Source organism: Carassius auratus, chromosome 49 (assembly GCF_003368295.1).
Source record: "Carassius auratus strain Wakin chromosome 49, ASM336829v1, whole genome shotgun sequence".
NCBI classification, from domain to species: Eukaryota; Metazoa; Chordata; class Actinopteri; order Cypriniformes; family Cyprinidae; genus Carassius; species Carassius auratus.
This window is the reverse complement of record NC_039291.1, coordinates 12,389,512-12,413,064: the sequence shown is the minus strand read 5'-3', so window position 1 is coordinate 12,413,064 and position 23,553 is coordinate 12,389,512. Positions and strand designations below refer to the sequence as shown.

Sequence of the window (23,553 nt, the reverse complement as noted above, 5' to 3'; positions counted from 1 at the left end):
TACAACTTCTGGAGTAGTACAATTCATGAAAAAATATCGCATTTGATCAGGTTCTTTTAAGTGAATCAAAACCATGCAACTGGTTGGTCTAAATGATCATGAAACCAGTGAGTTATTTCAGTGAATTAAAACCACATAGTGCGACCATTCCAACATTCCCAAATAAATATTCTTGAAAGTAAATTATTTTTAGCAAATCAAAACCTACAATGGGAACAGTCCAAATGATTATCAAACTAATTATTTGTTTGAGCTGGCTCTTTTTAGTGAATCAAAACCATACAGTGTGACAGATTCCAACGGATTCCTGAACAATTCTTTGATTCTTTTCAGCAAATCAAACGATCAAACAAATTGTGAGCAGGTACTTTGTTGGTGATTCAAAAATATATACTTACTATGTCAATCAATAAATACCTGTACACTGATTTAAATATCTCAAGCCTTAAAAAGATGAAAAATTAAAATTCTCAAATTTACTCAATTTACTTACCCTCATTTTGTTCTAAACCTGTATGACTGAATTTCATCTTCAGAACATAAAATATATATTTTTTCTGAATGTTTCTTTTCATGCTCCACATCAATAGATGTGTTTCCATCCAAATTAACTAAATTAACTAATGTGCAAAATTGGAATACCACATAAAACATTTGCGAATGAGCACCGTTTCCATCCAACGAGTCAAAGAGAACAAAATCTTCACTTCCTGATTAACTGGCACTAAATATCAATAAGAACAGTAGAAGCAACTGTTTGCACCTCAAAGCGAGCAGACGAAACACAATAAATTGCTTTCAGAGGCAGATGCCTGCTGTGCTGGAATGCAGTTGTGAGAGACACTTTAGGAGGCAATTACACAGAAATAACTAGACTACATTCAAGAATGACCATAACAACATTTCACATGTTGTGCAACAAAAACGGTCCACTGGTTGGTTTTGCAGTCCCATAGCATAAAACACATGATGTTTGAAGTGCATGGTTGAATTTATTCCATCTCCCAATATTCGCATTAACCCTTTTTTATACGTCAAAAACCACACTTTTTTTTCTTCTAAATTTGGCATTTCCATCACTTGTTTCTGATGAGATACTTCATTTTGCGCATACAAGCAGGGTGATGGAAACATAGCTAATTTCAATGGTTGTTTCCAACATTCTTCATAATACCTTATTTTGTGTTCCCTTTTAGTCGGTCACTCTCGATGCCACGTCGGTGACGGACGCAAAATGGGATATCGCTTCGATAGACCAATCTACTTCAAATGTAAACTAAACGAGCCAATGCACATTGTCATACAATTATTGCATCCAGCTTTCCGCTGATCACTGCGTGAGTATAAGGCAGCAGCAGGTGCAATGCATACCAGCTTTTTGCTTTGGAGCCGAGCGTTAGTATCGTTCTGCTCAACTGTGTTTGCTGTGACCTACGAGTCCAGCCTCCCCCCGACCAGATATCGATCTCAGCATCGGAGGGAGAGCTGTCTGGTGAAGATTTGGCCGTGCTGCCACCCTCTGGGATGGTGACAAAGCCTGAGTCAGATCCAGAGATGGCAGCTATGCTTTCCCGGGCCGCCGGGATGGTAGGGCTCGAGTGGAATCCTTCACTGTGTCCCGACCCATCCAGGCTGGATGATTGGTTTCTTGGGGGCGGCCCGTACTGGTTCTCATTGCCCTGCCCCAGAAATCGGCTGATGTGCTCCTCCTCCCTCACCACTCTCGATGGTTGTGCCTATGCGGCTTCCGCCTTAGCTAGAGCAAGAGGCCCCGGGACGGGTGACCCAGAGAGAGGTAGCTGCTTTCTGGGGGATGGTGAAGGCACCTCTCCCTCCCCTGGAGGAGGGCCAGGCAGAGAATCTGGAAACCTCAACGAGAGAGCAGTTTTCTTCCTCTCTGTGTCCCAGGAGGGCATGGAGAGTTGCGGAATCAGTTGTGCGAGCACAGGGATTTGGTGCTCCGGCACCAGAGCCTGTTGGGTCTTTGGGTAAACTGGGAAAACAGCAAACTCTTGCTAAGGTAGAGGATCTCATTTCTCTGTATGGAGTTTGACTCGGTCGAACAGACAGCACGCCTCACAGAGGAACGTGCGCGGTCGGTGCTAGCCTGCTTGAATACGTTCAAGGGCAGGACAGCGGTCCCACTGAAAATTTTTCAGAGGCTCCTGGGGCATATGGCAGCTGTGGCAGCACTTACACCACTCGGCCTGTTACATATGAGACCGCTCCAGCACTGGCTTTATGTCCCGAGGTGTGCATAGAAGCGCAGCACTCACTGGGTCCAAGTTACACCGGCCTGTCGCCAGACCCTCACCCTGTGGTTAGATCTTGTGTTTCTTCGGGCAGAGGTGCCCTTAGAGCAGATCTCCAGGCATGCTAAGGTTTTCACGGATGCCTCCACCTCCGGCTGAGGGGGCCACATACAATGGGCATGCAGCTGCAGTGGCACATCAATTGCCTAGAGTTGTTAGCAGTGCACCTTGCCTTGAACAGTCTCAAAGGTCTCTTACGAGGCAAGCATATGCTGATCCAAACAGACAACACAGCGACCATTGCGTACATCAACCGACAAGGTGGTCTGCGCTCCCGTTGCATGTCACAACTCACCCGCCAAATCCTCCTTTTGAAGTCGGAAGGTCCCAAGGTCACTTTGTGCTGCTCGCATTCCGGGCCTGCTCATCTGTACAGCCGACGAGCTGACTCGAGCAATGCTCCCGGGAGAATAGCGACTCCATCCCCTGACGGTCCAGCTGATTTGGAGATGGTTCTTGCTTAAACTGCTCCAGAGTGTCCGTACTGTAGACGCTGTTGAGATTCTCCATCACCCTAGGCAGCTGGACGTGGCAGAACGTCCCGCACCAGGCCTTCATGATGAATCCGTGAGAACCTTAGAAGGCTCGGTTCCATATTGAGACCTAAACAGTACTCGTATGTGTACAGTCTACGGTATAGCCTTAGAGTATGTGTTTCCCCGTCAGACTTCTGTCTTCCCAAGAGGGTTTTAATCACTTCACATTTCTCCATATACACCTAAATGGATGCTATATGTGTATTTGCTCCCGAGACCTCCTTCGGGAAGGATGGGGCTTCCGCAGCATCCCTGTACCAAGCTGAATGGGTACGTTTTCCCAGTTTTATCCAATCTCACCCAGTGAGGTAGTGCTTTGACAGTGCTGAGTGGAACTACTTGTTCCGAGCCCCGGCCTACATCTAATAGGGGTGCAGGTGGCTCGCACAGGGCACTGGAAGGGACAGCACCCATGGCACTTTGGTAGGGATCCCATTTTGTGTCGGTCACCAACGTGGCGTCGAGAGTGACCGACTGAAAGGGAACGTATCGGTTACGTATGGTAACCCTCGTTCCCTGAAGGAGGGAATGGAGACGCCACGTCCCGTCGCCATGGTTGCTGTACCGCCGCTGAGCTGCCTGGTCTCCGGCTCGGCTCCTCAGTGAAAACCTGGTATGCATTGCACCTGCTCCCTTCTTATACTCAAACAGTGATCAGTGGCAGCTGGATGCAATAATTGCATGTCAATGTACATTGCCTCGTTTAGTTTACACTCAAAGTAGATTGGTCTATCGAAGCGATATCCCATTTTCACCGACGTGGCATCTCCGTTCCCTCCTTCAGGGAACGAGGGTTAACATACGTAACCGAGACGTTCTGCAACATGAGGGCTTAAATTTTCCTTTTTGGATGAAGTATTCCTTTATGTACAATATAACATTGTAAGAATATGTTTGAGTTGGTAAAAAGAGCCATCTCATAAGAGTCATTTGTATGGAATTGGTTGGACTGGTCAATACTGCATGGATTTGTAATGTTAAAAATCACTCACTATAGTCTGACTGGTATATTATGCAGAAAAAAAAAGAAGAAAAAATAGCCATTACCAGGCCTGAAACTATTGTGATGTTGGCTGGTGTAATTTTTCACTATCCACTCCTTAATGTGAAAGCATTTATGTATGTGTATGTTGAGGAAAAAGACATCTGCTGCAGTATTGTCACATAAAATTAACTGTACTGCTTTACCAAGCAAATGAACTGGAGGGAAGAATACAATGCTTAATACAATGTAAAATGCAATTTAAATAGACTCACTTTTAAAAGCAATGAGAAACAGATTCGCTCATTGTCAACATTATAGTTAAGTTAATGGATGCATATCCAATCAAAATCTCAACTATTTTGGTGAAAATTCATAACTGCGGAAGCTAAGTAAATAAGGTAGATGTCAACACGGACTTCATTCAGGTCTTCCCCATTCAATACGAATATACAGTAATATTAATAATCATTATTGTTATTATTATTATTATTTTTGTTGTTTATAATTTTATTTTGAATGTATCACCATTTAAATTATGAAATGAAATCAATAAAGAAATATAAGGATTGCAAATAATATTATTGTATTGTAAAAGAAAAAAATCTTATTTAACAACAACAACTAAATATAAAATAATATAATAACAATGTTGTAATATCTTTGATTTCAAACATTAAAAGCTTTTATTTGGTCGGGAAGATCTTAGAGTTTGCCTTTTGTAGGCATCAAATTTGTAAACGACTGTAATTATACATTTGGGAAGATGGTTTGGCACATGTTGCTTTTTTTAAATGCACTTTATTACCGGTTGTTCACATAGAAAACCAAAAACAGAAGAGAACCACAGATGAAAATTATATGCCAATTGTTTGTTTATTTACAAGAAAAAAATTGCACACAATAGAGCATCTGAATATATATGCCCAAATCAAGCTATGATGGAACATGACTCTAAATATTTTACGAGTACAACACGAAACAAGAAGATTTCAGTGTGTGGTGAAACTGATGAAAGGGCGGATCAAAGAAAGCAGAGGGATTCATTTAGTGTCTTTTCTTAATAAATAAGACATTTTTCAAATGGAGAAAAATGCTGGTTTGAAGTGGATCTCATTGCTGGATAAACTAATTTGGCTCTCTCTGTTTTTTTCTTTCTTTTTTTCCCCATGACATATCATTTAAAAGTGTGTCGGCTAGCTCGTTTCTCCTTCTGTTGCTGTTTTGCTCCCACAGATTTATTGTCCAAATTTAATTTCCTTGTCCTCCAAGTTTCTCTTAAGCCTCTGGGATACAATTATAGAGCTGCTGTGTTGAGAACGGCTGTCAATATGCAGCTTTCCGTGTATTGTTTGGCTGTGCTATTAGTGCATAATTACTGGTGCAATCCAAGGCACACTTTATAATTGTGAAAATTTACTGCTGGGAGATCTACCATCAGAGACCTGGCATCAAATTTCAATAAAGGGGTGAATTATTTGTCAACGGTATGTACAAGACTTAATTTAATGCAACAACACGTATCAATAAAAATTGTGATACAGGTGGTGATACTAAATTTGTGGAAAAATCCAGAATTCAGAACGCACTTTCAACACTAAGTACCTTCTACATGGTCACAAAAAAAGCTTTCTAAACCGATTTTGCTAGTCCTTTGATCAGTGATATAAAATTAGATTTACCTCAGCTTTAATCTTGTTGTCTCCAAAGCACAGGTGTTGCAAATATGCCGCTGCGTTGGACTGAACTGAGGGAAACTGGTGCTGCAACATCTGAATGACTTCAGGTAACTCAGGATCTCGCCAACCGAACTCCCTACAGAAAAAGAGCGAGTAGGAGAGTGAATTTCACACTTCTGTTGTACAGTAGGTGGGGAAATAGGACGAAAACTGTACATTGCAGGCTGGCAGAGCAGCAACATTACCAAGAACATTTCTAACACATGGAGGTTAAAGTGAAATAGATGTCTTTCCAGAAACTGTTACAGGGAAAATGGTTTCCTTTATTGTGTTATTGCTCTGAAACATTGGGCTTGGAGAAGAGGTAGGAATTTACAATTGTGAATACCTGTGTGTATGTGAAAATGTTTCTCTCAGTGAGGATGACTAGATTTGATCATTTTCACTGATACTGAGGAAGTCTGACAGAAAGATTGGTTGTACTCTGAGGGTCTTGGGTTTCTGATGATCTACAGAACCCTGCTGCAGGAATTCTTTTCTTGCCTCATAGAAACCAGCTAACAAATATCATAAGAAGTGTATACACAAAAATTCTACATTATGTGTAAAAACATCGAACACATATTTCTCATTTTTTTCACAGTTTATTTTTTTTTACTTATATTTTCACAGAAAAAAGATTACATTTTGATATATACTATAAACTCTCTCTTTATTTTACATATACACACACAATACAATGTTTTACATTTTCACTTAAGTAGAGGAAAAAAGTAAATAAATAATAGAAAAAATATACGCAAATTTAAAATTGTGAAAACATACACATATTTCTTCCAGCTTAAATAGGTGTTTATATATTCTAAAAATGTATTTATTAAATAAGACTTTAAACTCACACTTTCTCTCTATAAACACACACATATGTTGTATGTACGGATGCACCGTATCGGGCCCGATATTGAGCTCCCGTACTCGTTAAAATTACCCGATACAAAACACCGATTCCACACAGCATGTGATAAGTGCCATATTCAGACAAAGAAACATCGACAACAGAACAACAAACAGCAGAATAGAGTTATTAAAGATTAAGGTAATCTACGTAGGATATCTATGCAATGAATATAATGTTAAACATTCATTATTAACACCTGTATAGCTGACGTGTGCGAGCTGATACAGTACGCTGAGTGGATTGAGCACGCAGTGGCAGAGATGAAACGAAACGAAAACAAGTAAAACAATGCACAAGTTACTTAATGGCAGGGAGAGAGAGAGAGAGAGCGAGAGCGAGCGAGCGAGCATGCTTGCATACTTCTGTTGTGCGATCTTTGATGTTCACTCACTTAGCACACGCATTTGGATGAAAACTAAATCGTAAAAAAAATACAATTTATAGGGGCATTCACTATAAACATCATTTATTTTCAAACTTAGGCATACATGAGTTTCTGTCGAAAGTGAATCTAGCAGCTTGTGTGTAATGCGCTAGGCAGTACGTTGCTACTGTCCCTCTCGTTCTGCAACAGTACAAATACAAGCACGCGTTGCGTGTGTTTTACTTGCTTGAGTGTTTCTGAATTATATAAGTGGCTTTGGAATATAAATCAGAGCACATTTCAGATAAAAAGCAAAACAAAAAAATATTGCTGCATTATTACAGCAAAGCGCGTCATTATAGTACTAAGTCGATACAATGGAGCAGCTCTAATGCTATTAAATTACAGATGATGAACCATAGAGCAAAAACATGAACAAAGAAAGTAACAAAAACTAATTAAGTGTGAAAATAATTGAATGATATACAGTTAAACCAAAAATTATTCAGAGAGGAGATATAATTATTATAATTTTTTTACTAGTTGGTGCAGGACACGGTAGTTCATTTATGTAAGTAAGGTTGGCAAAATAAAGTAATCCGTGAGAAATTATACCAAAAAAATTCCTCAAACAGTGGACTACCAGTAAAACTGATACAAATTTGTGATCAAAATTATTCAGACCAAGTCTGTGGAAAGAAATTGAAGTTCAGGTTTGCTTGAACCTGGATTACAGCATGCCCAGCAGACTACAGACAGTCAGTAAGGCTAAGAGTTGCCCATTCTTAGTATCGATAGTTTTGTAAATATAACAGCTGTCATACTAACAGCTGTCTGAATATTTTTTGGTTGATTGTAATCATTACATACCTTTCTATCAATGTTATCTAACATTATCAAGATGAATTTGTTCTGACATAGTTTAACTATGAGTTCTTGTCATATTTTATTACCATCTTCTAAAGTATGGAGAATAAACTGTGATAATGTGAAATGTTGAAGGTGTCTGAATAAATTTTGGTTTGACTGTATCTATTTAATAAATTAAGTCAACCAGCTAACATTATACATACTTACATATACATACATTTGGTTTCTGTACCCAATATTTAAAAAAATTACAAATGCAATAAAAACATCGGTACTCGGTATCGGCAATTACCAAAAATAAAAGTAATGGTATCGGGCTAGTACTGGAAAAAGTGGTATTGGTGCATTTGTAGTTGTATGTATGTTAATATATAATATTATACACATATTGATTGGGTTTTTATATTTCTATTTTGATGTTTATTCAATTATTATGTATATAAAATATTCCATTTTATTTATTATATATTTTAGGAGTCCTGCAAGGGAACCATCATATTTTGGGGTTTATGGCATCAAAAAGACCACAAAGACTGGGTGGGACCATTTAGAAACCACCAAACTCCATAGCAACCAGATAGCAACGACCTGGCAACAAAACAAAAGATTAAGTATGCATTTAAGTAAGTTTTGCACAAACAAGATGCACTCAGATGGTGTAAAAGTCTAGTTTATGTTCCTCAAGTTAACACATACAAACAAGTGCATGGCTGTCACGCCCATTTATTTGTTTTTTGTTAATTACAGAATATTTCCATACCTCAGAGTCCATCACAGAGAATGGGTGACTTTGATAAATAAAGGACCTAAACAAATGCCTTTTATCGAAGCAAGATTGCATTTGATAGAGATAAGAAGAACCACAGGAGGGATTCAGGAGGTTGCTGGTGTCTTAAGTCCTTAACCTAGGGGCCAGCACTGCCTGAAGGCAGATGGTCTCTCCTGTCTCTGCAAACAGACCGATAAGCATCAGTCTGCCTGCAGTTAGGGGCCCATTCCTCCTGAGGATCAGTCTTCCCGCCCGCCAGCCCGTAATCAAAATGATCAGCTGATAAGATAAGCATTGTGCTTTTTGATTAATTAAAACTTAGCAGGCACTCTCAGTTCAACTGAAACCCCAGTAATGCGCTGTGGGGAGGGTGGGTGCAGTTTTCATAGGCGCTGTACTAAATGCTATAAAATGGGGCCAGTTGACACCATCAGAAGAGTTTCTTTTCCTTTTCCCCCATCGATGCGCAGGAACTTCACAGGCAGCGTGACAGAACTGGGGCAGAAGAAATAAGTTTTCTGTGTGTGTGTGTATGCGCATTCCAGTGCGTTTATCAGAGAGGAAAGATCAGAAGTAGTGCATGGCAAGCCAATGCATGATCATAAAACTACGCACATACACGCACACACACATGCAGAACAGCCACCACAACTACTATGTTTTATGTAGATCTTCACAAGCGTCAGAGTCAGTTTACATCACAATCACACAGACTGAGTTCTTGCATGCAAAAAGACTATCAAACAACAGCTTATGAGGAAAAACCCAAAGGTTTACATAATAATAATGATAATAAGAGTAATGCAATGAATCTGTTTACGAGATCCTAAAATTATAAATTAATTCACAGAATAAGCTGACACAATGCACTGAGTATCGAGAGTCAGATTCCACTCAAAGAACTCATTATTTTCATATATTTACATTGATTAAAAACCTTTGAGCACTAAGAAATGTGCACCACCAGCGACAACTGATCACACTTTTTTTCAAAACTGCTGATTTGTTTCCAACAAAACATTTAAATCACTTATTTGAACAATAATGACATTTAACATTTAAAAGTCTTAATTGCCTTGAATGCATAGCCATAACTATGAGGGGCCATACAAGACTTAATTCATTCTGGCACTCTCGCACACTTTGCAGAATACATATATTCGTGCTTTCACACACTTACATTCTTCTTACACATGCATACATTTCTACTCTTACACACACATACATTCTCCTTTCATATGCATATATTTTTGCTTTCACACACACATACATTCTCCTTACAAATACATATATTTTTGCTTTCACACTTATACATTCTCCTTACACATACAGACATACATATATTTCTACTCTCACACACATACATTCTCCTTTCACAGACATATATTCTTGCTTTCACACACTTACATTCTTCTTACACATGCATACATTTCTACTCTTACACACACATACATTCTCCTTTCATATGCATATATTTTTGCTTTCACACACACATACATTCTCCTTACAAATACATATATTTTTGCTTTCACACTTATACATTCTCCTTACACATACAGACATACATATATTTCTACTCTCACACACATACATTCTCCTTTCACATACATATACACACATACATATATAGAATGTATGTATGTAAGAGAAGAATGTATGTATGTGCGAGAGAGAGTATATGTATGTATATGCGAGAGAGAGTATAGTGGAAACGGAAGGCGTTTAGTTGAAACGGAAGGCGTGTAGTGGAAACGGAAGGCAGGTTAGGTGCGATCAGACTCACAGTGACAGGTCTTGATCAGGATGGCTGAGGTAAATAAGGCAGCCGCAGAAGTATTTCAGCAACCTATCTGGGTTTTAAAAAATACATAAATAAATATTATCATCGTGAAAAGGTTGCATGGCCTCGTCATTTGAGCGAGTTGTGATTGAGGACGCGAGCTTAGCCTCAGTCATGTTGCCAGATAGACGTATTATAAGCGTCCAAGGATTTTTTTTATTTTTATTTTTAATTTAGGAAGTGAATTAAGTGGGAGGCAGCAAGTTAGGGACAGCGATATCTTTATATTATTTAAATAACCCAAGACTCATTGCGGTTTATTTATTTTTAGATTTTTATTTACTTATTTATTAAATTGCACAGCTCTGCATGCAGCTCAGTGCTAGACTAGTGTTTTATAAGCGCCACCTGCTGTCAGAGATTGAATTAACATTTTCATCGGAATCAGAAAGCGCTTTATTGCCAAGTGTTTACACACAGAAGAAATTTCGTCAGGAGCTTCCAGTACAGAAAGTACAAACATAGTGCAGACACACACACATATAATTAAGGAAATCAAACTAATAATAATAAATAGTAATAATTAAAATATTAATTCAGCCCATCTGATGTTTTTGTTTTGTGCACTTGCTTCATGTTGCATATATTGTTTGTTTGTTTGCTCAAGGTTAGTTTGGCCAGTAACAGAGCAAAATAAACATTTAATAAATGTAAAAATGAAAAAAGAATAAGAACTAAATTAATTGGCAATGAGAATGGGAATCGGTTCATTTGATTGTAAAATAAATAAAATCCTGATCAGTGCATCCTTAACTGGAATAGTTAGGCCTGAAAAAGAATGGTTTATTTTAGTTTTATCTTTGAACTATTGTACCTATTTGTGCAAAATGGTTATTATTTATTACAATACAATGTTACAGTCAACAATTAAAAAATAAGTCTTATTGATTGATTGATTGATTGTGGAAAGTCCTGTGAAAATTTTGCCAGGGCAAGTAAAAAAAATTAAACCACTGGCCGAACCGGACCAGTAGAAAACTTATTTAGCATTAAGCCCTGTTAATACAATCAAAATCAGTGTCTTAACACTTGTACACAGATCTGTAAAACACATAGGTTGCATTATGATATGCTCAAGTTAAAAACTTAAAATATGTACTTGAAAAGAAAAAAGGATGACTTTGAATAGCATAACTGTAAAATTGTGAGGGAGAGCTGATCAGGTCTTCCACATGTATTTCCTGATCTGAGAATGACTTCCTGCTTAAACAGGAAGTAATGGATACCAAAAAAGATAGAAGTAAATGTATGTGTAAGGAAAATGTATGTGTGTGAGAAAGAGTAGAAATGTATGTATGTGCAAGGAAAATGTATGTGTGTGAGAGTAGAAATATATGTATGTGAAAGGAGAATGTATGTGCGTGAGAGAGAGTAGAAATGTATGTATGTGTAAGGAGAATGTAAGTGTGTGAAAGCAACAATATATGTATGTGTAAGGAGAATGTAAGTGTGCGAAAGCAAGAATATATGTATGTGTATGGAGAATGTAAGTGTGTGAAAGAAAGAATATATTTATGTGAATGGAGAATGTACTGTATGTGTGTGAAAGCAAAAATATATGTATGTGAATGGAGAATGTATGTGTGTGAAAGCAAGAATATATGTATGTGTAAGGAGAATGTATGTGTGTGAACGCAAGAATATATGTATGTGAATGGAGAATGTATGTGTGTGAAAGCAAGAATATATGTATGTGAATGGAGAATGTATGTGTGTGAAAGCAAGAATATATGTATGTGAATGGAGAATGTGTGTGTGTGAGAGTGCCAGAATGAATTATGGCTTGTACGGCCCCTCATAAACAACAACTAAATACTACATTACAAAGTCCTGCTCTTCATAATCTTGCATTACACAATACATATCTTCTGACTGACAGTGATAGAATGGTGTAGTGCAGCAATTTCACATTCACTATGGACAGACAAACATTTTTATTGCATTGTGTCTGGATTATGTAAATTGTGTAAATGCTTCAACATAAACACATCTATTCAGACTGCAACAAATGCAATGATTCAGCGATTGAGGAGACACAGTCAACCACAAATTCATCAGCTTTCTCGCAGCTGCACAAACACAAGTGAATGGGCGTCAAAGTGGCAGAGACAACACAAGAAGTCTTCAAAACAAAGCTGTCTAAAAATCTAGCTTCTCCTTCCGTGTTCAAACAATCCTTATCATCACAACACAGCCCCAGGTAACAGCTGCCGAATTGCAGGATTGCACAATGAGTGTCCTACACCCATTAAATCTGGGGAGTGATGGGTCCACCCAAGACGAATGCTGGCAAGGCAATGGGCAGTGGCTAATGCAGGCAGACAGATGTTGTCATGGCCTCCATCCAACGGCCTGCACCTTCCCCTGGCCAAAGGATTATTTTTAGCAGATGTTATTAATGGAGTCTCAGAAATAATCATCATGGCAGTGTAAGCTAGAGGTGCTGTAAAGTGAAACTGTCCCTGTGATTCCTTTAATGGCCATTAAGTTAAATTACAGGCACCAGGCAACATCATTATGCATTTAAAGCCATTAATACAAGTACTTAAAGCTGCCATAGTGAATAAAGCTGATTTAATCTCACGCCAGTTTGCGGTCAGACTCAGAGTTCATTGACAAAGCTGATTTATCCCACTTCAATCAATATCTTCGTCTGATTGTCTTACAACTACACCAGTCCCAGAAGGCAAAGGAACAGTAAATAACTGGCATAGACACATAATGAATTCTGCAAAAAGAATTCTGTTGGCCACACTGACGAATTCAGAGGAAGAAGTACAGTGACTTACACAATACATACAGTGTCAAAGGGACTCTGTAGTTCGAGGCAGTGAGGTGATTTCCTCCTACATGAGTTACACACTGCTCTATTATAATTTCACCCTCACAGCCCATGACATTCACAATTTCACTTTTCTAATTTTCGACAGTGTCTCACCCAGGCCAGCCCAGGTAAATTTCGACCTGTCCAGGAAGATAAAAGTAACCACCACAAATATCCACCGCCCCCTGCCATCAGCTCCTATGTCTCACACACACGAATGCGACTTTAGCACTATATCTAATAATGACTACGCACACGTTTGTAAGGAAGCTTGTAAATTAATTTCTCTATCCAATGCTGTCACGTCATCTTTTCTGTTTCTTATAGCATTATAGTTTTATAGTTTGTAGTGTGATCAACTTTTGCATAAGTACTAGTAAACATGTTAGGGAAGTAACCAAAAAAAAAAATTGTTCATTTTGCTGAACGAGTCAGTAAAATGATCAGAACTTCCCATCACTAAGACACAGTGCATTCAGCTGGTTGTACTGAAGCAGTAGAAATAACCCCCATTTTTTAATAAGATAAAGAGTCCAGCTACATTTCACAGATGGCCTGATTTATTGATAAGTTTGAAGCCAAAGAAACGATATGGTGATCAATTGATGTCCTCTGAAATAGGAAAAAAATCTCCTGGGTAATGATCAAATTTCTTCTCAAGAGCTAGGGGTGGAATTTGATTTTAAATGAGGCAATTATCAGGGTAGAGTTCCTTAGAGAGTCTCCAGACTCCATCACAGTGGCACCACAGAAAGTAATGAGAGAGATGATCATACGGGTTAATGGTGCCAAAAAAATGCTGCCATCCTTCCTATGATTTTTTTTATGTTTTCGAAAGATTATGCTTGGACTGCATTTATTTGTTTAAAATACATTATAACTAGGGCTGCACCATTATCGCATGCGATTGTCATGCATGTCTCGTTAGTAAAACCTGCTTTCAAATGCAGCGGCACTTAATAGACAGAGCAGTAGTTCGCTGACAAGCTACACAATATCGCGTTCATTATCGCAGATGAATCGCATGCGGTTATGAACGCAATATTGCATAACTTGTCAGCGAACTAAGACTCTGTATATTAAGTGCTGGTCCATTTGAAAGCAGGTGATGGACATTTACTGCTTATAACAGAACCGGCTTTACTGACGAGACATGCCTGACAATAATATTTTGAAGAAATATTTATATTTTAATACATTTTAAATTGTATATATATATAGTTTAGCAGAGATGCATTAAAAATAAAGCAAAAAGTGGCAGTAGTTTAAAAAATGCTGTTCTTTTAAATTTCCTATTAATCAAAGAATCTTGACAAAAAGGTCATGATTTCCCCCCAAAAATTACTAAACTTTTCAACACTGATAATAATGAGAACCATCATTAATAGTGTAAGTGTAATAATAATAGACTGGAATTAATGATGCAGAAAATTTTGCTTTGTCATGACAGGAATAAAGTACATTTTAAAATATATTCAAAAAGTAAAAAGTTATTTTAAGTTTTTAAAATGTAAAAAGCACAGAGAATTTATAATACTGGATTAATCTTCAGGATAACCAGACTAATTACTCAATAGTTCACTTTGCAATAAAAATTAGACTACCACCACAAGTTGTAAAAATAATGGATACACAAACTAACAAACAAAAGAGATCTCCACCCTATTCAGCACGCCAGCTTCATGATAGCAAAACCCTGTCAGGTTCATTAGGCTATGATCTTGAATTAACCTAGGGCCCCAACAATCTTCCTATTCAAATCAGGAAGATAGTGACACAATTAAAGAGTCAAACTCCTTGTCAAGTAATTTAATTAAGCTGGGTGCTATGCCATGTTGCATACTAAGTGGTGCTACCCAGGTGATATGACTTTAATAAATCCCTGCCTAGATGACTGGGGAAGGAAACTGAAGTAGCAGTCTCTAAAGACCGGTGTGTCTTTGCTCGCTCGGCTGTAACCGGCAACAAATACGTTGACAGAACAGGTCCAAACTCCACTTCCCACCATCAAACCTGAAATAATTAGGCTGCGCAAAGACGAGCGGAACGAAAGCCTGTCAAGAAGTCGTTACCCTTTGTCACACGATTATTATTAATCTGACATCACATCAAAAGGAGATGACATGGCACACAATGAGTCCTTTGTTCGCTTTAAAAGGCGAGGTGGTTGAAGCAACAGTGCGACTGAGTTTCTGAACTGCCGATGCTCATTACAAGGCCTGCTACTGCAGAGTCCCTGCAGGAAATGCAACAGATTAAAGGCTACAGAACTCCAAATATCTGTCCTTCCCAGACCTGAAATCAACTTTACTTACATGTTTGTTCATAAACTCTCTTGGTATTTGATCATTTTATAGCAGCAATCATTTTAGAAACACTTCCTCATTCTTTATTATTATTTTGCACATTTCAGAATAATACTAGCCATTGAAACTCTGAACTAGAAGACAAGGGAAGTATAGGAATTATGTTACAACCAAAAAAGTTTTGTAAATGTAAAAAAAAAATCTTTTTTTGCATAAAGAAACATATATTCAGTCAAGTGTGTCCACACTTTTGCCTGTTACTTGACGCATATTTCCATATTCAAATACATTGCACTGAATGATGCCATTTTCCTCATAATTAGCACTGAAAATGTAAAAAGTGTGCAGTCTGCTCATTACCTTGATTTGCTGCAGAACTGAGCAACGTTATGTCAAAGCAACAGATACATATGTTCCTCTATCCCCTCAACAGGACAACTTTAAATAGAGGCATATTTAAGGAAACACATCTAGAGGTCTGGCTGCATCTGGCATGAAACATTACATAAATGTCTTTGAAAGCCTGAGATGGCCGATCTCTGGGGTCTCTGGAGCGTCAGATCTACTCCATCACTCGCAGCTCAACAATACTGATGGAAATGATCATGTAAGGGAGTAAATGACAGAGAAACCCCATATCCTGAATCTCTGAAGATTGCCTCCATGGTGGATGGGCTTGTTAGGATGTTCTGGATCGCTCAAAGTTGCGTCCGGGTACGATTCTCTCTGACACATGTGATGAAAGATGACAGTTGTCCTTGGGACGCTTCCCTCAGAGGCTCTAAGGTCAGACCGTGTCCCAGGACATACATGTCAATTATGGAGGAAACCGAGAGGTGGACAGGAATGTGTGCACCAGTGGAAACATGGCGTGGGTGATCAGTAGATTTGAAGCAAAGCCTATTTATACAGAGAAAACATCAAGCGACAATGTGAAAACTCACACATCCAAAGGTGATGAGTGGACACCGTTAGCCCAGTGATATAGTGCTCATCAGACAGTGTATCCAATTAAAAATGGATCTGCACTAATGAGCGTAGGAGTTGATATCTGAATAGGTGGTACAGGTCAGGTTCAACTAATTATTCTAATATATACACAGACACATTCACAAATGATGGAATACGCCTCTACTGCTTATTTGCTCATCAAGCGCACAGTCAGGTGTCTACATCAGGTCCTTAGTCACCAAATGGCCTGAAGGGAAGACTAATGTGTGACATAATTTCATGGGTAAACATTATGTTTTCAGATATACTGGAGAAAATTATGAGTACAAATGTATAAATTAGATTTTAAACTGTTAATAATTATGAGTAACTGTATGCAATTGTGTTGAATAGTATGTAATATTGTTTAAATGTATAACTTTTCTGTGAACTGAGATAAATATATATACACAGATACATTTTATAACAAAAAAGTTAATATTTCTTATTTAGAAGATATAAATATGAAATAATAATATAAAATATAATAATATATTTTAAATACAATATATTATTGTTATTATTTAATATGTATTAAAAAAATATAAATATATACACAAACACACACACACACACACACACACACACACACACATATATATATATATATATATATATATATATATATATATATATATATATATATATATATATATATACATACACACACACACACACACACACACACACACACACACACACACACACACACACATATATATATATATTGTTTAAAATCACTATTTTACAGCATTCTGCTGTGTATATACCATATACACACAGTATTTACAAACACTTTCTATTAAGTAGACCTGATGCGACCAGAAAGTTCTATCCAAGGGATCAGGTGAAGTCTATAGACGTCCGTTTCCACTATAGATCTTTGCTAAAAGTGGCCTGTGGGAATGGATTTTGTAGCTTCCGCAAGATCTGAAGTTGGCTTAAAGCTGCGATGCAATCTATTTGTCCCAGCATGCATTCAGTGAGAAAACAGCGCTGAAAAAAATCCCATCCAATAAATCTCCATTTCAACATGACCATGCAACAGGCTCCCATGGGAACTGCAATTAGATGAAAATGACTTAATGTCCTATTGTACTATTCCAAGTCTTATATATAAAACCCCTAAAAAAAACACACATTAGCACTGTGCATGGGATAAAGTCTCACCTTACTCCAGCCATATTGTGCCAGATCACAACCTATCACAACTTATCAGTGAAACGTTTCCAGAGCTGTGCAGATACAAAACCTGCATGAGATCATCACTACAGCATGAACAATTGTACCACGGACAGAGAACCTTCCAGAAACTCCTACACAGATAATGCAAGGGAAAGTGTGAAAGGAAAAAGATGAATGCTGCCTCTCAAAACGAGTGATCCATCAATACATGTTCTAGGAGATTTTTGTGTGGTTTTCTTTCTCTGTTTGTTTTGAATGAACTCTAAGGTAGATGACAAACAGAGAGCGAGAGCGTAGGGGAGGGATGAGGAGATGTTTAATTCATGATTCCACCTCTTTTAAATGCAAATCACACAGAGATAATCCAAAACTTAAACATTCTTCACAAGTTCTCTCTGATGTCCAACAAGATTAGCCAGAAAAATGTCTATATCAACATAAGGCTTTGCACACTACGCTTAACCCCGCTTTAATGGGTAAGTAAAGTAAAGGCAATGTTTCACGCTAGTCACAACCCTGCACTGTTTTAGTGTAGAATGTAACAACGACTTGTTTAGCAAATGACGGTCAATTACAAACTGCCTCAAAGTTCCTAAAAGACAGAAGGTCAGTTTAAACTGTTTTTTTGTGATATATGCATGAACTTAGAAGCCAAACAGCACCAAAAATATGATCAAAGCCAATGCATTAATAACAGTGCATATGAACAATGCAGTGTGGAACAAAATAACACAGGATTACATTAAACCAGGCATGTAATTTAAAACAATCTAACGCATGAAAGTGGGAATCAAACAATATTCAAATTCTAGTCAACAAGCAGGTAATTGTTTTTGTGTTATGGCTGATATTAAAATTATATTCTAGTTTAAACGTGCGACTGTTCAAACTTTTGGGCTCAACAAGTGAGGTAATTTTGTGTTAAGAAATTACTAATTTAATTCAGCAAGGATGCATTACATTGATCAAATTTACCAGAAAAACACAAATAACAAATGTTTATTAAACGGCAAATCATCGTATTAATCATCAATTAGAATGATTTCTGAAGGATTATGTGACACTGAAGACTGGCGTAATGGCTGCTGAAAATACAGAAAAATATACTGTATTTTGATCAAATAAATACAGACTTTGTGAGCATAACATTTTTTATAAACAACAACAACAACAACAACAAAACTTGACAAACCCAACCCTTTAAACAGTAGTGTAAAAAATTAAATATTCTACTTTAATTGTGAGATTTGCTCTTTATGATATTTATCTTAAATTATTATATATAAATTATAAGTGCTTTTAAATAATTTATTTTAAATTTAAAGTGAGAATTAGAAGGTAATTGAAAATTAAATTTGCATACACAACTAAATATTCAATACTGACCCATGGCAATATATATATATAACTGCATATAACCGGTATCACATAAATTTATTATAGTGACCCCAACTAACCAGAACACTTTAGATATATAAACAAAACCAGATTGTGCCAAAAAAAAAAAAAAAAGTCTTCCTACAGAACAAAAGCAAGGCCAAACACAGGACAGCTAAAGTTCATTCCAGTGTATCAGTGTGTAACACTCTTGTCAACAGCAGCCTCTTCTTGCTCTGCTCTTCAGTAAAGTGCACACAACTGCAGGAAAAGAGGTAACGCTTCTGGGGACACCACAAGAGATGCCATATAACATTTTTACTGCCATTTAGAGTTCAATCTATTTTCAGAGACAGCAAGACAAACAAACAATATTACACCAGCGACTCAAACCGACTCAAAAGAAATCAGCTAGACTGTAAAAAGTCAGAAGATTTGAGACTAGCATTTCAAGTACACAACAAAACTTTCAAATTATGCATACTGCATCAATAGCTAATGTGTCCAGTAGTAAATGTGTCAATTTCATTATATTGATTAACCAAGGGAAAATACTTTTTATAGAAATTGTGAACTGATAAATGGATCAAAATGGCTGCTTCGGTTCTGGGGTGTTGACGACACAATCCTCAGCGGCCCAGACAGAGTTATGACTAGTTGGGTTTGGCCTAAATAATGTGACAACTCAAAGCATACAGGAAGAAAAGAGAAAGAACAGACATCAGTCCAAAGGCTCAGTGAATGTGATATCTGAGGCTCTGGGACTCCAAGCCAGTAGCTTGAGCTGCGTCCAGTGTAGTTGTGACTGACTAACTGTTATCTGATGTATGATATATGACAGACACGTGCTATACATGTGAGCTGTGTCTTATGTGCAGTCACTGAGGTCTAGAAGTGGTTGAGATAAGGAACCGGAGTGAAAAGGAAGCTGTTCATCACTGTGGCACAAAAAAACAAGGGGATTCAGACCTACAATTGCATTTTAACAACAATGGCACCAGTAAAAAGCAGAGACATTACAAACCTACCTACATTTTTCATTAGCAAAAAAGTAGCAAAGCTGCTGTGGAAAAAATATCAACTTCCCAATAACCAAGTATGCTTTTCTAATTTATCCTCTCAAATGTGTAGCATTTGGAAGTTCAATTCATTTTTAGTAAATTGGTTCATCTGAACTGTTCTACTCTTCTAAATGAACCAGTTCAAAAAATGATTCAAGCACAATGAATGAATGAATGAACAGATTAGATACAGGTAAGATACAGACAATGAACCATTTTTAAACTTCAATTAAATATATCTATCACAACAAAAGCCTGAGAATTTCTGATTTTTTAAAAGCTTTTATTTATCATTCTCTAAACAAGTTAGTTTATTGCTCCATCTGCCTGTTCAAATTAATCAATATACTTCACACTTTTTTAAGGTTTCGAACAAAACAGCAAAACACAGATACTGTGAAACATCACAAATTTAAAATAACTGTTTTGTATTTTAACATCTATTAAAATGTAATTTATTCCAATGAAAGCAAAACTGAATTTTGAGCAGCTAAAGTATTGCTCCAGTTTTCAAAATCACATGATCCTTCAGAAACCATTATCTCAATAAATATTTCCTATAAGTATCAAACTTTAAGCTCATTACTTCTTAAATCAGTTTTACTGTAGTTTAACTACTTTAAATTATTTGTAGCTTGATAAGTATCATTTGCATACTCGGGTTGTGCCATAATTTGATACTTCCCTCAATATAGTTTAATGCACTGGGCAATGTTGATGCAAGCCATGTGAAAAGGCCAATTTCCAGTCACTGCAAGATGCTTTGATGCCACGTTGTACCTGACAGCTACAAATGATATCTTAATGACTCTTCAAATGTTCTTCATTTCACAAGCTGCACCTTCACATTAACACCTGAATCTCTACTGTCTAAAGCAGGTCATAAAATTAGCATATTATATGCATAGTAGTAGGCACATAAGTTAATGACTTCAAGTGCCTGTGTGTGTAAATGTGTCAGTGTTCTGTTATTATTCAAGTACTGTTAACACAGAGACAGATGCATTCCCCTCTTGTTGCCCTGTGCTTTGGGATTTGCTCAATCACAGCGGTGTCTCTGATGAGACGAGCTGCCGGAGGACCATATGGACAGCGGTCAGTACCACACTATCTGTCTCCCATCTCAAATCTCCTGGATGCAGACAGCGTCCTGACCTGACAGATTCCATACTGACAAACAGAGACCTCAGATACACCTGTGATGCTCAAACGCTGATTGAGAACAGAACAAGCCAACAAACATCAAAAGGGAACAAGATGACTCCAAAAAAGAAACCTCACACAGGTACTTAGCAGCCAAACAGCACCAAAAATATGATCAAAGCCAATGCATTAATAACATGCCGCAAGACGCAGGCAGTCCTGCAGAAACAGGATTGTTCAAATGTAGTTATAGGGGGATTAGACTGCGCGAGCACAGTACCAGGGAGAAGCTACTGCATTCCCTTCCCTTAAGCTAGCTAAAGGTTATATTTGATATGCATGCATACATTTGCAAATCTTCTTCATTGCAGTGTGATGGATTTTAAAGGGTACGCAATTTACCAAAGAGCAATAACCAGGTGGCTATATTGTGTTTGTGTTAATGGCGTCACAATTTTACAATGTAATCAGGTGTGTGTATGTTTATGATTAAGGTTTTGAAGGGGCGTGCATGGCAACATGTGATATGCACCACAACCTGTTTCCTGTGTTCTCCTTGTTCACCTTTAATTTGCTGCAACAGAAAAAAAAAGTTTCTGAAAAAGTAGTTTACACTTACCAAGGCTGCATTTATTTGATCAAAAACAGTAAAAACTATTTAAAAATAATTTTCTATGTCTATATATTTAAAGATTTAAAGTCATTATTACCGTACAATCCATTTGTTTTCAAATCCACATGATGTGAATATTACACCACTGATTTCTGTCAAAAAAATAATGTGTAAAACAAACAAAAGTATTTATGAGGATAAGAGGTCCAGAGGGAAAACCCACACTACCGGATGTTTTGACTACATAATTGCTTTCTGAGAAGAAGAAAGTGGAGACCTGAGCGGCTTCAACATGCTGTCTGTCAGAAATGGCAACATACATAATACATAATGCTTGTGAGTATAAATTTGTTCTTTATTCAACTGAAACTGAATCAGAATGATCAGGGAACTAACTGAAGTATTTCACACTCTATGCTGGAAAGAATTTAATTAAAGCATCTAATTAAAAAACTTTGCCGGGTTATTAAACATCGTTCAGCATGTTGTTTCCTGATGGGAACAGCAAGTTGTCTATTATATTTTGACTGACATTGTTTTTAAAGCATGAACTACGTATTCTGATTCTGACATCTGATTTGAATATTTGTAATAATTTTCTATTCCTGACTTTTTCATAATTTTGGTAAAAGAGGAACTGTAGTGAGAAGATGGTGGTATTTTTGGGTGACTATTCCTTTAACACACACACACACACACACACACACACACACACACACACAAAGCCAAATGATTAAAAGAATAATAAAATAAAATCTCTGAAAATAACTCATGATATGTAATTTTCAAGTAAATTTCTCTTGATCTATAAATGTATAAATATTTTGCACTGCAAAACAAGCCAAAAGTACTATGAAAAGGTTTGCTTGACATTTTTTGGAGTAATTTGCTGACTAAAAGTCAGGGCTATTTCTGCTCTTGAGTTCGGAGTGCTTTTGCCCTCATAATGCCGTTACTGAAGTGATGAGCGTGAATTAAAGGTTGTCGGGTAGATAGTATTTGAGTGTAATACCCTGAAGTGGAGTTGGGACAGTCTTCTGGCTTGATTCACATGCTAAGTCAATAACCCGCAGGGATAAATGCATTATGGATTAGCTTCGGTTATGTAGCACACAGCTTGCTGAAGTCACATCATATTAGCATTCATGTGTGTGTGTATTTGTGTTGGTGTGTGCAAGAAAACAGCGAGAATATGTCACACAGCATGCACAACTTGATTGTCACTGCAGAATTCTTCATCCCGCAGAGACTTTTGCCCACGTCCGACAGAAGCAGCTCCGCTAGCCTTCCTAGCAGTGCCGAGTATTACGCTGATGTAAATGTCCTTGTCTGACTTCCAGAAGGCTTATTCAAACGACTGACCCTTTTGGCGTCAAAGACAGGATTGTAGTTCTGCGGGTGAAGTAATGAGAACCGCAGGACTTTAGCAACGTGGGTTTAAGTGTTAGATGCTGCGCTGTTGACTCAACTGCCACGTGGCACACCAAAACCACAACGATTCAATTCAAGTTTATTTGTACAGCACTTTTCACAATACAAAACAACAAGGGCAGTGATGAGGGAATGGATGCAATATGAGCAGAACAAATCAAGAGAGAGGTGACTCAAGTATGTCTGTGTACGTGCACGGCAACGTTGCGGCAAACATTTGCTTTTCATTTCGAGGCAGGTCAAAGATTTGATGAAGAAGACCTTTGAAAACATTAGCAGCTCCTGGAAAAAGACTGCAGAGCCTCAATCCAGA

The 23,553-nt window shown here is 37.6% G+C and overlaps 1 protein-coding gene across 4 annotated transcripts in view; it reads right to left on the bottom strand.

Annotated features, from left to right (window-relative positions):
* Nucleotides 1-23,553, bottom strand: part of LOC113066243 (catenin delta-2-like) — a 291,904-nt gene that overhangs the window by 62,330 nt on the left and 206,021 nt on the right. For all 4 annotated transcript variants that reach the window (XM_026238062.1, XM_026238064.1, XM_026238063.1 and 1 more), the window contains one exon: nucleotides 5,513-5,645. In XM_026238062.1, coding sequence (XP_026093847.1) covers nucleotides 5,513-5,645 — 133 coding nt within the window. The remainder of the gene's footprint in view (nucleotides 1-5,512; nucleotides 5,646-23,553) is intronic.